The 21,635-nt window shown below is 32.5% G+C and overlaps 3 protein-coding genes across 3 annotated transcripts; 2 read left to right on the top strand and 1 right to left on the bottom strand.

The window, feature by feature from the left end:
* The first annotated feature begins 464 nt into the window (after nucleotides 1-464).
* Nucleotides 465-7,669, top strand: LOC129897502 (kinesin-like protein KIN-14R). The gene is made up of 19 exons (XM_055973038.1): nucleotides 465-774; nucleotides 1,707-2,005; nucleotides 2,090-2,261; nucleotides 2,364-2,434; nucleotides 2,846-3,029; nucleotides 3,644-3,753; nucleotides 3,866-3,965; nucleotides 4,044-4,130; nucleotides 4,235-4,411; nucleotides 4,495-4,768; nucleotides 4,897-5,058; nucleotides 5,165-5,380; nucleotides 5,460-5,497; nucleotides 5,592-5,755; nucleotides 5,871-6,122; nucleotides 6,232-6,297; nucleotides 6,388-6,462; nucleotides 6,540-6,611; nucleotides 6,763-7,669. Exons 1-19 carry the CDS (start codon nucleotides 558-560, stop codon nucleotides 7,348-7,350), a joined length of 3,324 nt encoding a protein of 1,107 aa, XP_055829013.1. The 5' UTR covers nucleotides 465-557; the 3' UTR covers nucleotides 7,351-7,669.
* Nucleotides 7,670-10,159: 2,490 nt separating this feature from the next.
* Nucleotides 10,160-13,070, top strand: LOC129885991 (HVA22-like protein e). The gene is made up of 5 exons (XM_055960495.1): nucleotides 10,160-10,341; nucleotides 11,107-11,133; nucleotides 11,244-11,366; nucleotides 12,036-12,240; nucleotides 12,837-13,070. Exons 1-5 carry the CDS (start codon nucleotides 10,295-10,297, stop codon nucleotides 12,855-12,857), a joined length of 423 nt encoding a protein of 140 aa, XP_055816470.1. The 5' UTR covers nucleotides 10,160-10,294; the 3' UTR covers nucleotides 12,858-13,070.
* A 5,924-nt stretch (nucleotides 13,071-18,994) lies between these two features.
* Nucleotides 18,995-21,270, bottom strand: LOC129885981 (dof zinc finger protein DOF5.7-like). The gene is made up of 3 exons (XM_055960483.1): nucleotides 20,763-21,270; nucleotides 20,073-20,470; nucleotides 18,995-19,718 (listed from the first exon to the last, which is right to left on the bottom strand). The coding sequence occupies exons 1-3, from the start codon at nucleotides 20,939-20,941 to the stop codon at nucleotides 19,198-19,200; spliced, it is 1,098 nt and encodes a 365-aa protein (XP_055816458.1). The 5' UTR covers nucleotides 20,942-21,270; the 3' UTR covers nucleotides 18,995-19,197.
* Nucleotides 21,271-21,635: the final 365 nt, after the last annotated feature.

The following is a 21,635-nucleotide window of genomic DNA, read 5'->3' as shown; positions in this document are numbered from 1 at the left end:
GATAATAAATAGTTAGTGATTTGTGATTGTCAATATATATTGATGTCGATAGTTGATACTAACAATTGATAACTCTGGTGAATGATAGTAATAGCCGATGATAATATGATGATTAACGAAAGTTATTGATGGTTATTATGATAATGATAATTGATGATTATAATCATAAATGGTGGCTAGTATTAGTAATAACTTATTATGGTGATTGACAATAGTGATGATGGTGATATGGGTACACTCAAGCTCAAAACCAAATTACAATTTTTGAATTTGTAAATCTAGATTAGTCGAGGCCGTAATGCACATACAAAATATCCGGTGTAAAACCAGCATGGGTACATTCCAGCCCAAAACCAAATTACTTGGACTTACCCGGCCCAATTCAGATAGGCCCAAAGTTGACCCAAACTTCAAAAGTAACGGTAATCATCTTCTTCTACTTTTTTGAACGGTCACAAATTGAAATTTTGAATTAAACATTTCCGCCATTGAAGAGACCTTTCAAGTTTTTTTTTTTCAAGATTTTCGGCTTTTCAGACACCCATTACATTTCTCTCATGGATAACGTTCAATCAAACCCTTTTGAGCAAAACCCAGAAACCCCTTTTCCAGATTTACCTAGTAATTTCGAATGGGAAGAAAAACCCTTGGATCAAGAAACTGCAGTTTCTGCTATGGACCAAGATGAAAATTTTCAATTTTTAGCCGATTCGATGGTCTGTGACTCGGGTTCAAGACTAATCCCAAGTGGGTTTACAAGATCCAGCTGTACAGGTTCGAAAAAATGATTAATCTTTTCGATTTTCTTATGCTAGAGTTAGGGTTTAGTTTAATCGCTTGTAAAATGGAATCTTCGTGTATGTAAAATTACTTGCTAAAGACTGATTTTTTTAAAGTACCATTTCTGAATTGCTTTACTTGAGTCGAGGGTTTAGGAAACAGCATTTCCATCCTACTAAGGTAGGGGTAAGATGTGCGTACACACCACCCTCCCTAGATTCCACTCGTGGGATTACACTGGGTAATGGGTATGCTGTTGTTGTTGTCCCAATTATGAATTGTTGTGAGATGAGTATCAGTACTTGGTCCAGGGACTTTAAAATCACGAAAAAAATCCTGAAAAATGAACTTGCCCATACCGAATGATTGTAATTATTCAGGACAATAGTTTTGTATGATTGTAGCACTATGTTGTTGTAGTTACTGTTCTTTTCTCAGATTTCTTTGTTATGTTTAGTATTTTGCCATGATTTCTTCAATTCCGTTATTTTTTTAATTCTGTTTTGATATGCTTTTCCTTGAGCTTGAGGGTCCATCGGAAACATACTCTCTACCTCCTAAGGTAGAGGTAACGTCTGCGTGCACTCTACCCTCCCAAAACCTCACTTGTGCGATTATACTATTTATGTTGTGTTTGTAATAATGTGGGGAAAAAGATAAATTTTTGCTCCTTTGTTGGACGGAACCTATTCTTCAGAAGGAAACTGAATTTTGTGTGTTGTTGGGATTATGACTCAATATAGGTTAATCGTCTGTATGTTTCAGAAAACAAACCAAAGGGTTTATTATAGATTGTTATGAAATAATTCCATGTGTTATTCACATTATTTTTTCCTCTTAGTCCTTTTCTTCTCTTCACATTTTAACTTTTGAGGCTACTTTGATAAGTTAGACTAATAGATGTTTACATGGTTTGTTGAAATTAGAGGACCTTGTGCTTTTTGTTAATGCTGGATCGGAGACATCAGTGGAGTTGGATTCGAGTCTGAGCTTTCCGGCTGATAATTTTTACCAAGGTGGAGAACCATTTCATACGGAGGAGTTCATTACAGAGGGCGGCAAACATGCTTTCATTTACCAGTCAGCAAGATTAGGAAACTTCTGTTATCGGATTGACAATCTTACTCCAGGAAATTACTTTGTTGATCTTCATTTTGTTGAGATAATAAATGTAAATGGGCCTAAAGGAATGCGAGTGTTCAATGTCTTTCTACAAGATGAAAAGGCAAGTTGATCAGAGCATTAAAAGAGTTACTATTTGGTGCTTATGTGTTGAATTTGGAATTGAGAAGTTTGTAACAATATGCAGGTTCTGTCTGATTTTGACATCTACTCTGTTGTTGGAGCCAATAAACCGCTACAATTAGTTGACTCAAGGGTTTCCATCAAAGATAATGGGATACTTGTGATAAAATTTGAAGGAATTATTGGCAGTCCAGTGGTTAGTGGCATTTGCATAAGAAAAGCTCCAAAAGCGTCAGGTATTTCCCTATTTGCCTCTAACTATTTGAGTAATTTGTTGAATGGAATTAGAAGGGTCGAGGAAGAGCTAATTTATGTAGTTATCTTTGACTGAATTGCAGCTTCTCAAGCAGAACATGATCGTCTTACATGCAAAAACTGTGCCGCCGAGATTGATTTTCCATCGGCGCAGGTATGACATAATAGATTTTTCTTGGAAAACAAGTGTGTTTCCTGCTTATTTTCTAGTGTTTGGTAACTAAGCAAAACAAACATTATCCCAAAAGTATTTATATGTACTCTAGCAAAATACTATTGCGTAGGATGGGGTGGGTAGTGGGGCTGGGGGTTGTAGGGGCGTTGGGTAGGTGGAGAGGATCCAATGAACTTGGAATGTCACTTGTTGAACTTGTTTTTCCTACTTCCATTGTGGAAAGTCATTTTCCTCATTCTTAAAGAATTTGTTTTCCTCGAAAAAATATTTCCCAAAATATTTTGACTAACCAAACATGAGAAACCTGGACAATATTTTGCTCCACACCAAACACTCCCCAAGGCTATTGAAATATTAATGTCTATATCTTGACCACATGGATGAATGCAGAAAAAAATGGCACGATTGCAGTCAACAGCCAAGTATGAGAAAAAGATACAGGAGCTTGGTGAATTGTTGGAGCGCAAGACAGATGAATGTTATCAATCTTGGATGTCTTATACCGCAGCTAACCAGCAACTAGAGAAGGTTAGGATGGAGCTGGACAATAAGATATTTCATACCTATTCACTTGGTAAGGGATATGAATATAACAGCTATACTAAATTTTATTTTGTTCAGGTTTCTTTAGTGGGAACTGCGATTCTATATGATTTCGAGAACCAATTTAGGGCTTCTCTTGTAGATCTTGAAAATATTTTCAGAATATTTATGCTGGCGTTTGAAGTGGTTGAACAAAAACATTCTATTAATGCCAATTTCTCTAAAGGATCTTAATTCTTCAATTGAACGGCCTATGTAGCCTTTCAGTAAGGGTGGTTTTGTCAAACCACTTCTACTTCCTACCTTAAGATCATTTCTCATTTCTTACATAAATCTGGTTGTTATAGAATCTTAAAGAATCATTCATACCTTCTCTTTGTACCTAATTAAGGGATGAAGTTCAAGCTATAACTTTCAAGGTGAACTAACGATGATACGAAATGAACGAAAAGGAGGGCCATTTGCATGCAAATTTCCATAGACGGAATATTGGAGAAATTCTTGATTTGAGTTTGCTATCTATTTTTAGTGCACCGATTCCAGTTGTAGGTGGTTAGGGGGAGCTATTCTTTACTCTATTGATGAGACTATGACATTATCTTTAGTTTTTGAAGAATAATTTAAAGCAAGGTTAACCTTTAACAGATCAGAAATTTGAGGAGCAAGCTAAGACTATTACAGAAATCTCAACCAAGTACGAGCGCGACAAGAACTATTGGCACATGGCTATCAATGATCTCGAAATGAAAGTAAAGGTACTTCAGAAATTTATCATGAAAAAGCAGTGATAACTTTGTAATTTCTTAGTGATTGTCTATGTATTCTCAAAGTAAATGCATGTCTAATATTCTGGAAATAATCATGCAGATAATGAAACAGGAGCACTCCCAGCTCTCTCGCGATGCACATGAGTGTACAGACTCAATCCCTGATCTGAATAAAATGGTCTTCGCAGTTCAGTCAATGGGTTGGTTTTGGACTATTCTCAAATTACATAACTTGCCACTGATCACGGACTGAACGAATCTCTCTTTATGATCTACAGTTGAGCAATATGAAGATCTTAAGATGAAATATAACGAAGAGCAAGCAAAGAGAAGAAAGCTCTTTAATGAAGTTCAGGAGGCGAAAGGTGCAACGTTTTTTCCATTAACCATTTCATTAAATCGTTGATGGAAGTAAATAGAATCATACTTCCTTTTTGTTAACTTACTCACAGTAAGCCTCCTTTTCCAGGGAATATTAGAGTATTTTGCCGCTGCCGTCCATTAAGCAAAGCTGAAGTCTCAGACGGATGCTCAACGGTCATAGACTTTGAAGTCGCCAAGGATGGAGAACTTGGAATCTTAAATGGCAGCTCCACGAAAAAGACATTCAAATTTGACCGTGTCTACACACCCAGAGATGATCAAGGTGTGTTCCCTTATACAAGATTGAGAAAAACAAATAATAGAAGAAGTGTTCTCCCTCTAATAGTTTCATTGTCTTTTTAACAGGTGCTGTCTATGCTGATGCTTCACCAATGGTTATTTCAGTTTTAGACGGTTACAATGTATGTATCTTTGCTTATGGACAAACGGGAACGGGCAAAACATTCACCATGGAGGGTACTAAAGGGAACAGGGGAGTCAACTATCGGACTCTCGAAGAATTGTTTAAAATTGCGAAGGAGAGGAGTGAGAGTTACACCTATGACATATCAGTCAGTGTTCTTGAAGTCTACAATGAACAGATCAGGGACCTATTAGCTCCACTGACAACATCAAAAAAGTAAAGATCTTCTCTTATAATTGGAGCCTGTAGCTTTTGTGCTACGAGTGAAATGTTGTTATGCTTGACGCAATAAGATTTCTGCTCTCTCTAATTAATTCAACTTTAATTTTGTGTAATTATTTTAGGTTGGAGATAAAACAAGCTCCGGAAGGGCTTCATCACGTTCCAGGACTTGTGGAAGCCAAAGTAGAAAATATAGAAGAAGTCTGGAATGTGCTACAGACTGGAAGTAGTGCACGGGCGGTTGGATCCAACAATGTGAATGAGCACAGTAGCCGTTCTCACTGGTAAAATAGACTGAGTTTATAATTAGCCGCTTATTGCATATTTTGATTTACTTTTACTAAATGCCTAATAGATATATTTTTGTCGATTTCCTCCCACTTTTTTCAGCATGCTTTGTATTATGGTAACAGCCAAGAACTTGATCGATGGTGAATGCACAAAGAGCAAGCTTTGGCTTGTGGATTTAGCCGGTAGTGAGAGGCTTGCGAAGACTGATGTCCAAGGTGAGAGACTGAAGGAAGCTCAAAACATCAATAGGTCACTTTCAGCTCTTGGAGACGTGATATCAGCTTTAGCAAATAGAAGCAGCCATATTCCATACAGGTAACACGTGATCTTTGCTGTCTGTAGATTTCCATTGAGTCATTGAATATGCATCCTGACATTTTATCTTTTTCACCAGAAACTCCAAGCTGACCCATCTACTCCAAGATTCATTAGGTAATCAAATAGTTCGAAGTCTGGTTTCCAAAAACACAACAGTGTTCAATGCCGTAAGATTCCTGATTTTCAAAGTGCACTGTCTTCCCTGCAGGTGGGGATTCAAAAGCATTGATGTTTGTACAGATCAGCCCGTCTGATAAGGACTTAAGTGAAACTATAAGTTCATTGAATTTTGCTGCAAGAGTTAGAGGAGTTGAGTTAGGTCCTGTTAGAAAACAAGTTGATACTGGCGAGCTCCAAAAGTTGAAAACAATGGTTTGTAGAATGTTTTCCTAGTGTTGTTTTCTGTTCATATGCCTATGGAAATTTCTTGTACAGAATTCTACACAATTAAATATTATAATCCGCTCTCCTTTTTTTTCGGTGGCAGCTTGACAAGGCAAGGCAGGAAGCTAAATCTAAAGACGAATCCTTGAAGAAACTTGAGGAAAGCCTACAGAACTTAGAGAGTAAGGCTAAAGGGAAGGAACATGTTAACAAAACTCAACAGGATAAGATTAAGGAACTGGAAAGCCAGATCAATTTAAAGACATCATTACATGGCCAATCAGAGAAACAACTTTCACAGCTTTCAGAGAGATTGAAGGGACGGGAAGAAACTTGTGCTACTCTTCAACAGAAGGTTCCCTTTATTCAAAATCATATTCAGCTTAGTTACACGTGATGATTGAGCTTTGTTCTATGATCTATATCGTACATCATTCTGATCTTACTTTTTGTATTGATTAAAGGTCTTAGAGCTAGAGAACAAGATGAGACAGCAGCAGCAATTTCAGTCTGAAAGCCTCAACAATAAGGTTCTTTCCATTGTCTCTTTCAATATAGTGAATTCTCAATAGGCACATTGGATATTCACAAGTTTATTTGTTATATGCACATAAAATCAGGTCAAGGATCTCGAGGACAAGCTAAAAGAGCGAGAGCAAGAGTTTGTGTCTCAGTCTGACGTCCTACAACATAAGGTTCTCATTCTCAAGCATATTTCCAGCTTGAAGTTTCCCGTAGAATTTAGCAAGAACCTAAATTTTTCGTTTTTCAGGTTGAGGAGCTTGAGGAAACACTGAAAGCAAAAGAACAGAACGCAGAGGAGTGCATTCTACTCCGTCAGAAGGTTTGTTGCTTTTATCTTCTGTGATACTGACATATCAAGAGTGAAATGTAACATATTTTAAGTGTATTATGGACTTGATTTTTATCCCCTATAAAACTCTTGGACAACTTTGATGAAATGAAAAAACCGTCATGTACTCTTACACTTCCAGATTAAGGAACTTGAAGACAAGATCAAGGATCAAGAACAACAGTTGGCATGCATGGTTACAGATTCTGATGCCACCAAGTCTTTAAGATCAAGCCCACTTGAAAGCAGCAAATGTTCTAGCAGAGACGATTTAACAAGTGACATTGAGCAACGTATTTTGAAGAGCTCAAATGCTGTCAATCGTCAGGCAAGTCAGGGGTCTAATTTGCTGAAGGGAAAGGACTCTGTCCAACAAGTTAGACGAAAGCGGTTGTCAACAAATAGTGAAGCAGAGAACAACGGTGTTTTTCCAACTTCAATACATGACAGGACTGAACAGGATTACCTTCAAGAGGCCAGAAGGAAGCGGTTGTCTAGGAATGGTGAAGTAGAGAAAAATGTTGCTCCTGGCATATCAGCTAATGATAGAAGGACTAGGCAATCCGATCCCCCTAGACCAGTTGCAACTGGTGTTGCAAGAGGAATGAAGCCAACTACTACTACAACTACCACCAATGCTCAGAGGCCATTGATTCGTAACAAAACGAGCAGAGAGACCGTTCAGGGAGTTAAAGAGAGGGACGCCAAGAAAAGGATGTGGACAAGATAGTGAACACAAATGTTGGCCTCGACACCACGGTTATAAACAAAAACAAAAATAGTGAGCAGAAATTAAAGAAGCCAATTTGCATTCTTGTTGTCTTCACAACTAAATTTAACTTGACATTAGTGTATGATTTGATTGGTTTGTGGTGCATTTTTCCAACATTGTTTAGTGCATTGTGTATATGCCATTTTAAACGCAGCTTGGTAGATTACTGTATCTGTATGTTCTATGAATCTACTTACATATTGTATCTCATTTTAAGATTGATATAAAAAGTGGATGATGATGATGGATCTAAAATTGAATTGTGCTTGTTTGGCTATGTATAGTTTTCATTTTTTCCCGGAATTTTGTTCTGGCAAATTGTTTGGACATAGAATTGTTATACAGTCCAATTTCCAAATGATACTTTCAACTCATTCAAATTGATAAAATGTTGAGAAATGAATTAAATCTCAAAGATTCTAACTCAAATTTTGATGTTTAGCATATGCTATACTTTCTATGTGGTCCAAATAGACACCCTAACGTGTCAAATAAGATTGATTAGGTTTGAACGACTTTTAAATAAATTGAGTTTAGACGAATTATATCAACTTGACTAAGTTTGAATGAGTTGATTCATCATGAGTGATAATATAAAATTGATAATCTTTACAAAATCTAAACAGCTGGGGCATGTGAAGTAAAAGCACTCAAGTGTTACCACAAAGGGTTATGGTGGGATGCGATGCGATGTGATCTTTTCACTTTTAATTAGAGTATGCGATGTGATCTTTTCACTTTTAATTAGAGTATTCAGATTTTTAGTAGTAATTCATTCTAATAATTAAAATATTGCTTCATAGAATTGATTGTTCTTCCTCTTTCCTTTCTTCTGCAAATATCGAGTGGAAAGCAAAAGTTAGAATCAATCTATATAACATCTTTTTCTTTGTAGTTGGCATTCTAAAACCAGTGATTTCCAATCGCTTACCTCCTTATTTGAAAATGTATTTTATGATCTTTATTTCTTCCCACAAGCTTGTTCTTTATTAGGCATTTAGGTGAACCCTTTCAACAACAAATTTAATTGCATTAATTATTCAGATCTTAGTATCCAGACCATTCAAAAGAAAAGAAGCTTCAAGTATCTTGGGTCTATTATACAGGAAGATGGGGATATCGATGACGATGTTTCACATCGTATTAGTGCAAGTGGATGAAATGGAGGCTCGCCTCCGGAGTGCTGTGTGATAAGAAAGTGCCACCAAAACTCAAAGGCAAGTTCTGCAAAGTGGTGGTTAGACTAATTTTATTGTACGGGATGGAGTGTTGGTCAGTCAACAAATTTCATGTTCAAAAGATGAAAGTCGCGGAAATGTGAATGTTGCGGTGGATGTGTGGGCACACTAGGATGGATAGAATCAGAAATGAAGATATCTGAGACAAGGTGGGAGTGACATCGGTGGAGGACAAGACGCGGGAAGCGAGACTGAGATGGTTTGGGCATGTGAAGAGGAAAGACACAAATGTTTCAGTGCGGAGGTGCGAGAGGTTGGCTATGGACGGTTTCAGGAGGGGCAAAGGGAGGCCGAAGAAGTATTGGGGAGAGGTGATTAGACAGGATATGACACAATTGCAGCTCGCCGAGGACATGACCTTAGATAGGAGGTTGTGGAGGAATCAGATTAAGATAGAAGGCTAGGTGGCTTATCTTTTCACCATAGTAGTCATAGTTTTGCTCATTTTTCTATTACCATTTGATTGCTGCTTATATTTGTTGGGCGATATACTTTGATTAGCTTATTTATCTATAGTAGTTAATGTTTCTTTCTTTTCGGACTGTCCTACCATGACTTTCTCGCTCTCATTATTCCTTATTTTCATATTGTTTTCGATATGCTTGGTGTTATCTGACTTTTGTCATGTTTTCCTTGTTTCCCTCTCTTGTTCTCCTTTCTTAAACCGAGGGTCTTTCAGAAACAGCCACCCTACCTTTCAAGGTGGGATTACGTCTGCGTACACTGTACCCTCCTCAGCCCCACATGATGGGATTATACTGGATTTGTTGTTGTTGTTGTAATTATTTAGATCTTATTTATGAAACTATACTGGATATGTTATTATAATTACTTTAATACAAAAAGACTATAATACACTATACAAAATTGAATTAGTTAAAACTCTAATATAAATATCAAATATCTAAAAAAAAAAAAATACATCACACCTAGTGTAATGTGAATTAAACTCCGTGTAGAATTAAGTTATAATTCCCAACCAACTTTTCCTAAGAAATTAGCTTGGGGTCCCTCTAGGTGACTTCATCATATTCATGTGTAGCTTCTGTATGGGACATTGGAGTGCAACACAATTTGCAATTATTTCATAAGGCTATATACGAGTCATCGTAAGTCTCAAGGCAAATTGCCTTAGTTACGGTGATAAATATTCTTTCATCATTCTTTATTAAAATGTATTATGCCTTTAATATAAAAAATTTCAATTCAAATTTAAATTTAGTCGAGTCTCAACAAAAATATCAGACATCTTCCTTGAAAATAAAATAAAATTCTAGATAATACAAACTTCCTACTTTTAATACACAATTAAATATTTAATTAATCAATTAATTGTCATTTACTTTTTAGATTTTGGTCCATCTAATAATCTTAACCGATGTGGCCGGTGCCCACTACGGATAAAGTAAGAACCCTGATATCGACCTTCCATCTTAGATACTGACACGTGTCCACCTGTCTTTTTTTAAAAAAAATAACCTGCTGTCCACATATATTGTTTCTTTAATTAAATTAATAGTAGTAATTAACAATATATGATAATCCTCATTTTTCTCTCTTCTTAAGGTTTTGATAAGAAGCATTTCATTTTCTTTCTCTTCTACTTATTATTATATTATAAGGTTTTATTTTCATCAGAAGAATTTGAGTTTTCAAGAAGAATTATGGGTCATTTCTGGACTTTGATTTGTCATCTTCATACTCTTGCCGGGTAAATTTTAATTACTTTTATTTATTGGATTATTTGATTTGATATATATATATCATATCATAATATGTTTAACTTGCTTCGTTTCAATTTATTTGATTTATTTTGATTTGATATAGAGTTTAAGAAAGTAAGATAACTTTTGAATCTTGTCATCTTGAATTAAAAATATATTGAATGTATCAAAATATTCTTTAATCTTGTAGTTAATTGCTAAAATGGAAAAAGTCCTTTTTTAAACAGGCTAATAAAAAAAATAAGCAAAACAAATGGAAATGAAGGGAATAATATTTGACATTAACTTGACATTTTTTATGAAAATATTTATTAGGAGTCTATTTTACTTAATTAATATTATTAATTATAGTTTAGAAATCTCTTAATTAATTTGCAAAAATGGATAAAGTAAAAAAAAAACTGAGAGAATAGTATGTTGATGGTTTGATCGATCACAAAATTTTAAAAATACTTCCTCTATCTCAATTTATATAAGACTGGACGCAAATATCATAACAAAAATATATTATTTTGAATATTTATAAAATTATGTGTTTATAAATCATTTCGAAATTAAGATACAGTATGAGTTAAATTATATCTAAATAGTAGAAAAATATGAAAGATAAAAAATTGTTCACTAAAAAGAATTAAAAGTTAAAATTGTTTTCAGTAGTATTATATTATATAAAATGGAACAGAGGGATTATAATATTGTATATTTTCAGATATCTCTTATGATTTGTTTTAATTTTGAACAAAATATTGCAGGCCAGTGACAATGTTGCTCTATCCTTTGTAAGTGTTCTAATTAATTGTTATGTTTATAATAAGAATTAATTCTCTTTTCTCCTTATAAAATTGTTTTTTTTAAAAAAAATAATTGGTGATTTAATTTATTTGAATAGGTATGCTTCAGTAGTAGCAATTGAGACTACTGACAAATTGGATGATGAACAATGGCTTGCTTATTGGATTTTTTATTCTTTTCTTACTCTTGTGGAGATGGTCCTTCAACATGTTCTTGAATGGTAATTTTAAGTTATAATTTTTTGGAAAAAATTTAAATATTACTCCCTCGGTTCTGTCTCAATTTATGTGATACTCTTATATTTTTTAGTCGATCTGAAAAAATAATTCTTTAAAATTTAGTATTAATTTAATTTTAAATTTTTCATTTTATTGTTAATAAGATGATTTTTAGATCGATATTTCTTTATGACTTGGTTTATAGTATGTGTGTTTGGTAGGAAGGAAAAACAAGTGAACTTTTAAATCATTTTTTCTAGTGTTTGGCTAACAAAACATTATGGGGTAGGATGAGGTGGGAAGTGGGGTTTCCAGGGTAGGATGGTTAAGGGGTGGGGGTTGGGCGTCCAGTATGTGAGGAGGAGATAATGAACTTGAAATGTCATTTATGAAACTTGTTTTTCCTAATTTCATTACGGAAATTATTTTTCTCATTTTTAATAACTTGTTTTCTTAGAAAAAATGCATTTTGACCAATAAAACATGGGAAAATTGAAAACCTGGATACTATTTTCCTTCTTACCAAACACACCAAGTTTCAAATCTTCATTTCTTAAACATCTTTCTAAGTCAAACTTAATCACATAAGCTGAGACGGAAAAACCAATAAATAGGGAGATTATTTTTTTGGTTAAGAAAATTGATTCATCAATTTTTTTTGTAAATTTTAGGATACCAATATGGTATGATGTGAAGTTGATATTTGTGGCATGGCTAGTTTTGCCTCATTTCAGAGGAGCTGCATTTATATATAATAAGTTTGTAAGGGAAAGGATAATCAAGAGATACAGAGAATCATCATCATCACCACAACATAACAAGTCTCCTAAAGCCAAATCCAAGACTAAATTTGTGGACTTCATCACTCCCAAAAAGGTCAGTTTGTCAACCTAAGTAATTTTTTTATGAGAAGGAAAATCTGTTGTCGCTATTTTTTTTGGGTTCACATAAGGTAAAACACTCGCTTCTATACGAGTAATTTCAATTATAATATATTTTCTCTAGTCCATATTAAGTGAATTATCCGTGGTATGGCACACCCCTTAAGAAAAATATTTAACGGCAAAATTAAAAGCTACTTTCACTATTACATGCCTTTTTGATGTTTTTAAAACTATTCTCCTCGAAAATGTATACAGTAGTAGTTAAGAACCTCATTAATTATATTAACCTACATGTTTGATTTGATATAGAATTTAAGAGAAAGACTTAAAATTTGTAGACTTAAACATGTCATTTGAATCAAGGGTCTAGTGGAAATAGTCTTTTTATCCTCATAAGATTGCATATACTCTACCCTCTCAAAATCCTAGACTATGTTATTGATGTTGTTGGGCCTAAACATGTCATAACCATACCGGTTGTCCAAAATGGGAGAATTGTTTAGTAAATAACTTTTTTAAAATTTCTCTTGCGCCTTCTGAACCTTTTAGACCATGATCTAAAGAATTGTAAATTATTATTTGGAACAGGGAGAGCATGAAGCTTACTAAAGAGTGACATATCATGAAGTACCACTGTATGGATTAACTAATTTTGTTAATTAGCAATGAAAAATATATTGTAGAGTTATATTTGGCTTGTACATTAATATATGGTGTGCAATAATTCGCTCCAACTTTGTAATTTTGACTCAGGGACTAAACTTTATATTATATAGAACTCTACTTTTGATTTTGATAAGTTATATATGTGAATGTTGTCAATGTCGATGTAAATGGAGATATTTATGAAATTGTATCCTTAAATTTGAACTGTATAGTTACAGTTCAAATTTAAGTTGATGATCGGGTATAATAATATAACAGAACCTATATAACCTGAGAGTCTTGTTTAATTGTGAGATGTTAATTCTCGTTAATGTGAAATAAGTAAGAAGAAAAAGAGGAGGACGAAGACTTTTTATTTCCGATAAACAATAACAGTATATCATTTTATATTATGTTTCAAACATATGAACGAATACTATCTTCTTTTATATGATGAATAAACTTAAAATAATTTGCAAACTCTGATTAATAAAAATTATCAAGCAACCCAAAAGATAGCGAGAGGTTTGTTCTATAGAACACATGTTATAGGACACATTATTTAACATGATAGTAGAGTAGACATAGATTTGAGGTTTGAGTCTCAACGTTTCTTATTATAAAAAAGAATTTTATGTACTCAACACATGAAAAAAGAATCAAGTTTCCACGCAAATCTAGATTATTATTAAGAAAGTTCACCAAGTTCATGAATTTAAAAAAAAAATATCTTTTGAACCTTGAAACTTTATGGTCTTGAAATTTCGAGCGTTTGCTCGATCCATAGGAAAATTTTCACGGTCAAAAGTGAAAAAATTGTTGACATTGAAATTTTATCTAGGAAGATAAGCGAGATCAAAGATTTATCCTCCGAGACCCATCATATAAATAACACAAATTCAAGACTACTCATTTTCAAGATTGGTGTAATTTCCTTTCCAATTTTAAGGCCTCAAGCTCAACACAATATGGGCCCCAAAAGCTCAAAACTCGGGCCAGAAATGATGATGGAATGTGGGCTCAATAATTGGGCTTCAACGTTTATAGGCAGAAAAGGTGTAGTGCACAAATAACCATTTAAAGAGTACTCCAATTAAACAAAAGCCATAATTTATAAATAAAATAAAATAAAATTTAGTTTTCTAGAATCGACTTAAGATATGCGGGTTAGAAATTTAAAATTTTAGCTTAAGAAATTTAAATTTTCATGTCTAAAGTTGAGCTCTACCAAAGAGAAACTTCTAACCTATTGAATAAAGTTCAAATTCAGATATAACTTTAAAGTCTAATAGTCTGATTTCTGAATCGAAAATCTTAATTTGAAATTCGACTTTTCAAACTAACCTTTAGATATGGAGTTAAATTTTGATAGAGTCTAATTTCAGACCTTCAGAAAGAAAAAGAAATTGTTGCAACAACAGGTTCTACGTTTACTAAAACTGGCTAAATTTTAAATAGTTCTTAGAACTTGATATGTTTTAAAAAGGGGTGCAGCAAGCAGTTACTTGAGTGTCATTTCAACTCGAAAAATAGGAGAAATGAGCAAATAATTACTTTATTACACCGCTTGTAAAAAATTTCATCCGCTCAAAACTTTAATCATCAATTAGCCAATCTTTATAATGCAAAAAAAAAATAAAAAATACTCTTACTTGAAGTAAGGAAAAAAAACCAACACAATGTATTGAAATTCAAAATACTTTATGAGTGAAATGCCAAAAATCCACGGCTCGAAGATAACTTAGTTTTATTTTCTCACTATCATATAATAGTGATGTTCAGACTAGCGTGAATGTACTTTAATAATTGTTACAAGAAAAAACATATTTGTGTCAGATTCTTCTATCGCAATTCATCACAAATTCAAACACTACAAATTTTTGTGACGAAAGAAAATAATTAAACCGAGAAATTCATAACAAAATTCATCTGCGTAGATGAATTCCGTTACTAATTTCGTGACGAAATTTTTGGCGTGTTTTAGCTGGTACATGCTGTCTTAGTTGTGACGTCTATTATGAAGGGTGGAACTTCTACACGTATATTTAGCTTGATGATAACCTAATAAAAGGACAAATACATAAGATGTATTAGACTAAAGCGAACAATATGTGTTATGTACTTAACAACATTAAAAAAAATTTAAAAATTTTCTTAAAAATTAAACCCTAGCCTTTTATATTACATTTATTTAACTTTAAACTTTTTTCATGATACATAGTGTTTTGTGTTTTTTTGCAGAACTAACCAAAAAAAATTTGCGCAAGTGTCCAAATTAAATGACGATGTTGAATGCATTTTTCTCGTTTTGGACACTAACCATTTTTGAAGCAAAAAAGAACAAAAGTGAAAGAAAACAAAACAAAATGATTATGTACCAAGTACCAACCCATATTATTATATTGTAGAAAACGTTTGATTGAACACAAGTTTGGTCAGCAAATGGACAAATAATAGACCAGAAAGATTCTTCTATACCAAAACACACACACACAAAACTAACTGCTTGTTTTTTGGTTCTGGGGATGGTTCAATTTCTATTTGGTACGCTAAAAAATAATAATGTACACAATGTAATCTCATAAATAAGAGAGTGTATGTAGTTTTAGTCTTAATTACCTTGTAAAAGTAGAATAGACTGTTTTGATATAATGAAGAAAAGAATAACAATAATATATAATATAATAAACGATCCTAAAAAAATAACATGTAACAAGACTATGTGTCAATTGATTTTTCTTCAAATATATGGATTTTGAAGTGATTTTTTACTAAATTTTGTTTGATGTTACATAAGTTTATTAATTAGACAGAATATGTAGGGCGGTCCTTGAACTTAATTATCAGAAGAATTTTATTTAAATATCCAAACTTAAAAATATATTCTTAGTACAATTAAATTCTGGTATCTAGATTCGTTTGTGACTTCCCCCTTTCGGAGAGCTGATATATGAAATGTTAATTTAGAAGATTTATGGATTTTTAGTCAGCGAAAGCGGATCAGCTTGAATTATATAAATAACTCATGTCATCAATTATCAGAAATCAATAAAGACGGTAAATTTTTCCTTGTCCATGTTCTTTTAGATAATTAACACTAACCATCATATTAAAAGGCAGCGCGGTGCACTAAGTTTTCGCTATGTCCGAAATTCAGAAAAAGATCGAACCACAAAGGACTATAGTATACAGTCTTATTCTGTATTTCTAGAAAATGTTATATATGTTTCAAATTGCTCGAATCCTATGTGACCTTCAAATGACATACTAAATTAGCAATAACTTTATCAGTTACGCTAATTTTATCAGCAACTTGACCTCCTTACAATTACTCGATCACCCTAACCATCATATTACGGTGGAAAAAAACTCATTTTTTTAAAATTTAGAAAAAATAATTAAGAAAAAAAGACCACTCATTTATCGTGAAGTTGAAAAGCACATTGTAGTTCCTCTATCATATAACTCATGAATTTCTTGCAGATTTCTAAATTGACATTTGCAGTTGTAGTTCTCTTCCAGAGTGTCTTTCACGTTATTCACACCCACCCCCCACCCCCTCTTTTTTTTTAATGTTAACAAAAAAAATTATATTGTCGCATATAAAAAAATATTTTACACAATCAAATAATTTATATATAATTTTGATTAAAATTACTGATAACCGAGGAAATATTAACTAATTTATATATATATACTCGTTATAACTTTATCATCTCTGAATGCATGCAAATATTAGGAAATTTTTAGTGGTAAATGACGGAGTATGACAAATATTTAAGGAACGACTTTTGAACGTCTAGTGCCAGACTATATAATATAATTTGAAAAGAAAAAGTTTGTCCAAAAAGAAAAGTAGAATATATAGAAATTCTGAAGTTCCTAAAAATACAGTTATAAGCTATATACTTACGTAGGTTTGTGAAGCTTTTTAAGGTGGTTAAGATTTTGTCTCAACTTATTAATCTTGCTTTTTGATGAAAGTGGAAATGTTCCATGAAGCTCAATAAAGTTGATGTATGTGTCACTTTTACAATAAAACTTTTTTTTTTTTAAAAAAAAAATACTTATTAGATTTGAATCGAGGATCTGTCAAAAATAATAATTTCTCTAGTTATACATCCTCTCACGAGATCTCTTGTGACATCTCTTTAGACCTCAAAAGGACTATGTACTCGTATATATTATAACTTGTTAATTAAAAGTCTCGAGTGTTAATAAAAAATGTTTCTGCCTTTAATCATAACAGACTTTGAAGGGAATTAAAACGTTAGGTGTGAGTGTGGGGGAATTAATCTTTTTGAATAAATTAATGATTAAAATGAATCATTTTTTCTCAAATCATTATAAAAATTTACAACCTTCAAATTCGATTTTTTTGAGTGGGCACTTTATTCCAAGAACATGAAAAGCTAAAGGAAAAAAACAAACTTGTAAGAACCCCAAGTTCATAGATTCTCATGACCCTTTCACTCAAAAATGTTGACAGTCTTATACTATATGCATTTATTACACTTTCAAGCCACCACTTTTCCAGACACCACCAAATCATATCACACATATGGTTCGAACTCTTTAAAAAATATTTAAAAGTATATATTAAATTCTTTAAAAATATGTATTTTCGAAGAATTCAACACGATTGCAACATTGAAAATAAAGAATCCGTACAACTTAGCACACCACGCTGCTACTCTAATTATTACTATTTAAATTCTTTTTAATTTGTTTGTCTGACTTTGACTTTACATTAAATTTTATAAAATAAAATAAAATTTTAAAATTTATGATCTTAAGTTGAAGATATGTAAAATATATTAAAATGTCTTTTAATTTTGTGATCTTAAACATTTTATATGGATAATTAATTTTTTTAAAAAATTATCAAAAAAAGTAAGAAACATTCTTTCTGAATGAATAAAAAATAAAAAATAAAATAAATAAATTAAAACGGACAGTGAAAGAAAGAATTATATGGAGAATAGGCAACAATAAAGCTGTATCTAGCAGTGTATACATAATACTATATAGGCTTGAAGTTAAACAGTGGCAGGTTAGGCTCAGAAAGGACCTCAGTAACTGTTGTATTTCTAACCCATACTTCATCTCTCCCATTTTATGCGATATCAGAAAATCGCTAATTTTTTTTATGAATAATTTTTTATAGGAATATTCATTGGAATTTAGCTCAATAAAGGCGATGCATTGAAAATTATTTATCGATGAGCCAACTTTTAGTGGAATGTCCATAAGAAATTAGTAATTTTCTGATAGTATATCACATAGTATTAATGGTACAATTTTTTAAAAATAATTTAACTTTAAGTTTCTCATTTAAACTTAATGACACAATTTTATAGTCAAGAGAATATTTATGGTATGTTTTAGACTAGAAGTTTCAAAAGTCTTTTTCTTCTTATTATTAATACTATAAAAAAGGAATTAGCGATGAACAACTTGATCTCTTGCTAAATGAAAAAAAATTGTCGCTAATCTTTTTTAACGATGGATTAGCAATGAACAACAGATTAGCAACATATTATCACAAATTTATGTCAATTACAGATAAACGACGTTACATAAATTGAGACAGAGGAAAGTAGTAAAACATTTTTATATAAGAAGTCAGAGAATTGTTACCTGATATATAATAGAGGGAGACACATTGACACAATAAGAGACTTCTGAATCCTGACTGACTCAACATACAATAACAAATCAAAGATATCCCAATTAAGTTTCCCATCTTTTGACTGACTATACAAAAAAATCTATCACCAATCCCAAAATATATTCAAGTAAAAAAAAATAGAAATACCAATTAGACAGTGGAATAAACATTACAAAAATATTTTGTTATCAATAAAAGCAAAGAAATATATTAATTTTCCTTGTAGATAGAAAAATAAAACAATTGATAATTAGAATGTAAAACTCATGAGGAAAATGATAGTTCAAATGTGTTTTTGATAGTAGCTTATAAGGACAAGAAGGTAACATGTATAAACAAAAAAAAGGGAGGTGGGGGAAACTAAAAACTACTGGTGGGACATGAGAACAAACAAGGCAACGAATAAAACAATAAAAATTTAACCACCATCATTATAATCATAATCATAATCATAAACAGTTACAATAAGTTCATTACTAAAAACTTTTCATCGGAACATAAATAACAAGAAAACGAAAAAAAAGAAGAAGGAGAAAACAAAAACTACTAATTCCTAATTGAAAGAAAAATAGACCTAAATAGATTAGTATTATAAATTTGATACTTTTTTTCTCATAATCAAATAGAAGGTAATTAAGGTAGTGTACTATACTGATTCAAATTGCTCCAAGCTTGAATAGTACTATTCCAATTGTTGGCATTTTGATCATCATTTGCATTTCCATTTCCATTTCCATTGTTGCTATTTGTTGAATTTGGATTTAAACCAAATGAGTTATCAAAGAACCATTCAGTTGCCAAATTATTCCCATGATGAGTACTTCCAGTAGTAGTACTACAATCTTTTCTTGAATTAATATTGTTATTTCCAAATGCTTCTTGATGATCTTCTTGTTGTTTCAACGATGAAATCTCCAAATTTTGGAACAAAATTGGCTGTGGCTTTTGGATTTGGATTTGGTTTTGATCATGAAGAGGGATTGATGATGAAACAATGTTCTCTTTTTGATTTTCTCCACCAAAAAGCATGGCCAATCTTTGTTGTTGTAATTTCAAATGCAAATCTTGGTTTATTGAACTTAAAGACTCTATAGAAGATGCCATTGTGCCATGATGAACTCCCATTGATCCCATTTCTTGAATTCCATTAGTACCTGGCGAGACATAATATAATTAAGTGCGACTATTAATTAAAAGGATATATATATTTTCTAACATTTTAGACATCTAAGTAACATGTTGTCAGAATAGGCAAGAGGTCGTAGGTTCAAAGTCCATGTATTTAGCTCATAATTAGGCGCAGAGCAAAAAGACACTAAACCCTCAAGTTTGACACTTCAGCATGACATGAGAACAAGCAAAAGAGATGCTAATTAAGTTCAAATTAATCTCATCGTCGTCGTGTAAAAAATTCCAAAGAAATTTTTTTCCACATGTTCGACACATGAAAAAGAATCAGACTCACATGTTAAAGATGGGTAACACATAATACAATTAATTGTTCTTACCTTGTTTTAGCATAGAACTTGAGAAAGGGAAATTATTATTGAATCCCAATAAAGAACCAGAACAACTTCCTGAAGGATCAAGACTAAAACAAGAAGTTGATCCAATATTTGCAGCTGAATTTTCACCAAATGAAGAAAATTGATTGAAAATACTTCCACCAGCTGATGATGTTGAAGTATTGCTCAATCTTGGAAAATTTAGTCCTCCAAGTTGAAAATCCATAGCTGGTGAAAGACCATGAAAAAATTTAAGCCCACCAATATCTGAAGAACCACTAATTGTATCTTTTGAATCCCCAGAAAATCTTGAAGAAGATGAACTAGTCTTAATCTTCTTGTTTTTCCTGCAACCACCACCTATCGGTACGTTGCGTAACGCTCCCCCTTTAGTCCAGTACCTGTCGACATATAATATAATTAAGTAATTAACAGTATAAATTTTTCTAACTACAATATGTTATCAGAGCAGGCAAAACGTGTCGCGGTTCAAAATCTCACAAAGCTGCCCAAAAAAGAAAAAAAATCAACAATTCAAGAGTTAATAATCTTTTTTAGACGAAATAATCATAATAATTCAAACATGTTATCAGAACAAGCAAAACGTGTATGATTATTAACCTCATAACCCACCCAAAATCACAAAAAAGAAAAAAACATCTGATAAGACGGTCACACAATTCAACAATTTACCTTCTGCAGGTCTTGCAGAAATGTCTTGGTTGCGAAAGACTATAATTGTTGTAATAGCAAAACTTGGTGTTGGTAGAATCACATCTTGGACAATTCAAAGCTTGTTCTTTTGGCTTCGCCGCCGTGGGGCCGCCACCGCCAGAGCTCTGGCTTTCGTCTTTGTTATCTTGACTCATCATGACATAAGAATTTTAGTGAATGATTAGACTTCGTTCTTCTTCTTCTTGTTCGTCAAGTATATATGAAGAGCTAGCTAGTGAACAAAACCCTAATGATGAATAGTGTATAAAATTGAATAAAGAAATATATATATATAAAAAGAGAAATGATAGAAGGGAGAGAGGTGGAGGAAATTAAAATTTAGTTGTGTTTGAGTTTCCTTTAGAAGAGGCAAAAGATTTCTTTGAATGGTTTCATGCATGGATTTTTAATTTTGTAAGATGACAAGATGTTGATAGATGCTTGTGAACTTCATCAAGAAGTTTTTTTTTTTTTTTGGTGAAGAGAGAAATTAACAAAGAAAGAAAAATGAGTTGTGTTTGATTGTTATAGAGATGTGATGGAATAAATAAAGTAGGTTACATGTGATAGAGAGAGTTGGGGGGGGGGGGGGGGTTGAAGGGGAGGGGGTAGGGGGGAGGAGATCTCACTAGAAAAGGGACTAATAAGGTATATATATTCTTAGGTAATAGAAAGAGAAAGGATATATAAAAGACAAAAGAGAGACTAGGTGATCAGAGACAAATGAGGCAGAATGGTGAGATTTCCATCTGTAAGTGAAAACAAATGTAAAGTAGAAGGTAGTATGTGAGGTGAAAAACAATGGAGTAAATATAGCATAGCAAAATCAGAATTTTTATTAAGAAGAATCAA

This window comes from Solanum dulcamara, chromosome 1, assembly GCF_947179165.1.
Source record: "Solanum dulcamara chromosome 1, daSolDulc1.2, whole genome shotgun sequence".
Taxonomy (NCBI): domain Eukaryota; kingdom Viridiplantae; phylum Streptophyta; class Magnoliopsida; order Solanales; family Solanaceae; genus Solanum; species Solanum dulcamara.
Note: the sequence above shows the minus strand (reverse complement) of the source record. Positions and strands in the feature narration are given on the sequence as shown.

Bases quoted from the DNA above. Each gene is read 5' to 3' on its own strand.
- LOC129897502 (XM_055973038.1), top strand. From the start codon at position 558: ATGGATAACGTTCAATCAAACCCTTTTGAGCAAAACCCAGAAACCCCT. The intron at 2,262-2,363 runs GTATTTCCCTAT...ACTGAATTGCAG, and splicing joins AAAAGCTCCAAAAGCGTCAG to CTTCTCAAGCAGAACATGAT. The intron at 4,769-4,896 runs GTAAAGATCTTC...TAATTATTTTAG, and splicing joins CCACTGACAACATCAAAAAA to GTTGGAGATAAAACAAGCTC.
- LOC129885991 (XM_055960495.1), top strand. From the start codon at position 10,295: ATGGGTCATTTCTGGACTTTGATTTGTCATCTTCATACTCTTGCCGG. The intron at 11,134-11,243 runs GTAAGTGTTCTA...TTATTTGAATAG, and splicing joins ACAATGTTGCTCTATCCTTT to GTATGCTTCAGTAGTAGCAA. The intron at 12,241-12,836 runs GTCAGTTTGTCA...TATTTGGAACAG, and splicing joins ACTTCATCACTCCCAAAAAG to GGAGAGCATGAAGCTTACTA.
- LOC129885981 (XM_055960483.1), bottom strand. From the start codon at position 20,941: ATGATGAGTCAAGATAACAAAGACGAAAGCCAGAGCTCTGGCGGTGGC. The intron at 20,471-20,762 runs GTAAATTGTTGA...ATATGTCGACAG, and splicing joins TTCTGCAAGACCTGCAGAAG to GTACTGGACTAAAGGGGGAG. The intron at 19,719-20,072 runs GTAAGAACAATT...ATGTCTCGCCAG, and splicing joins AAGTTCTATGCTAAAACAAG to GTACTAATGGAATTCAAGAA.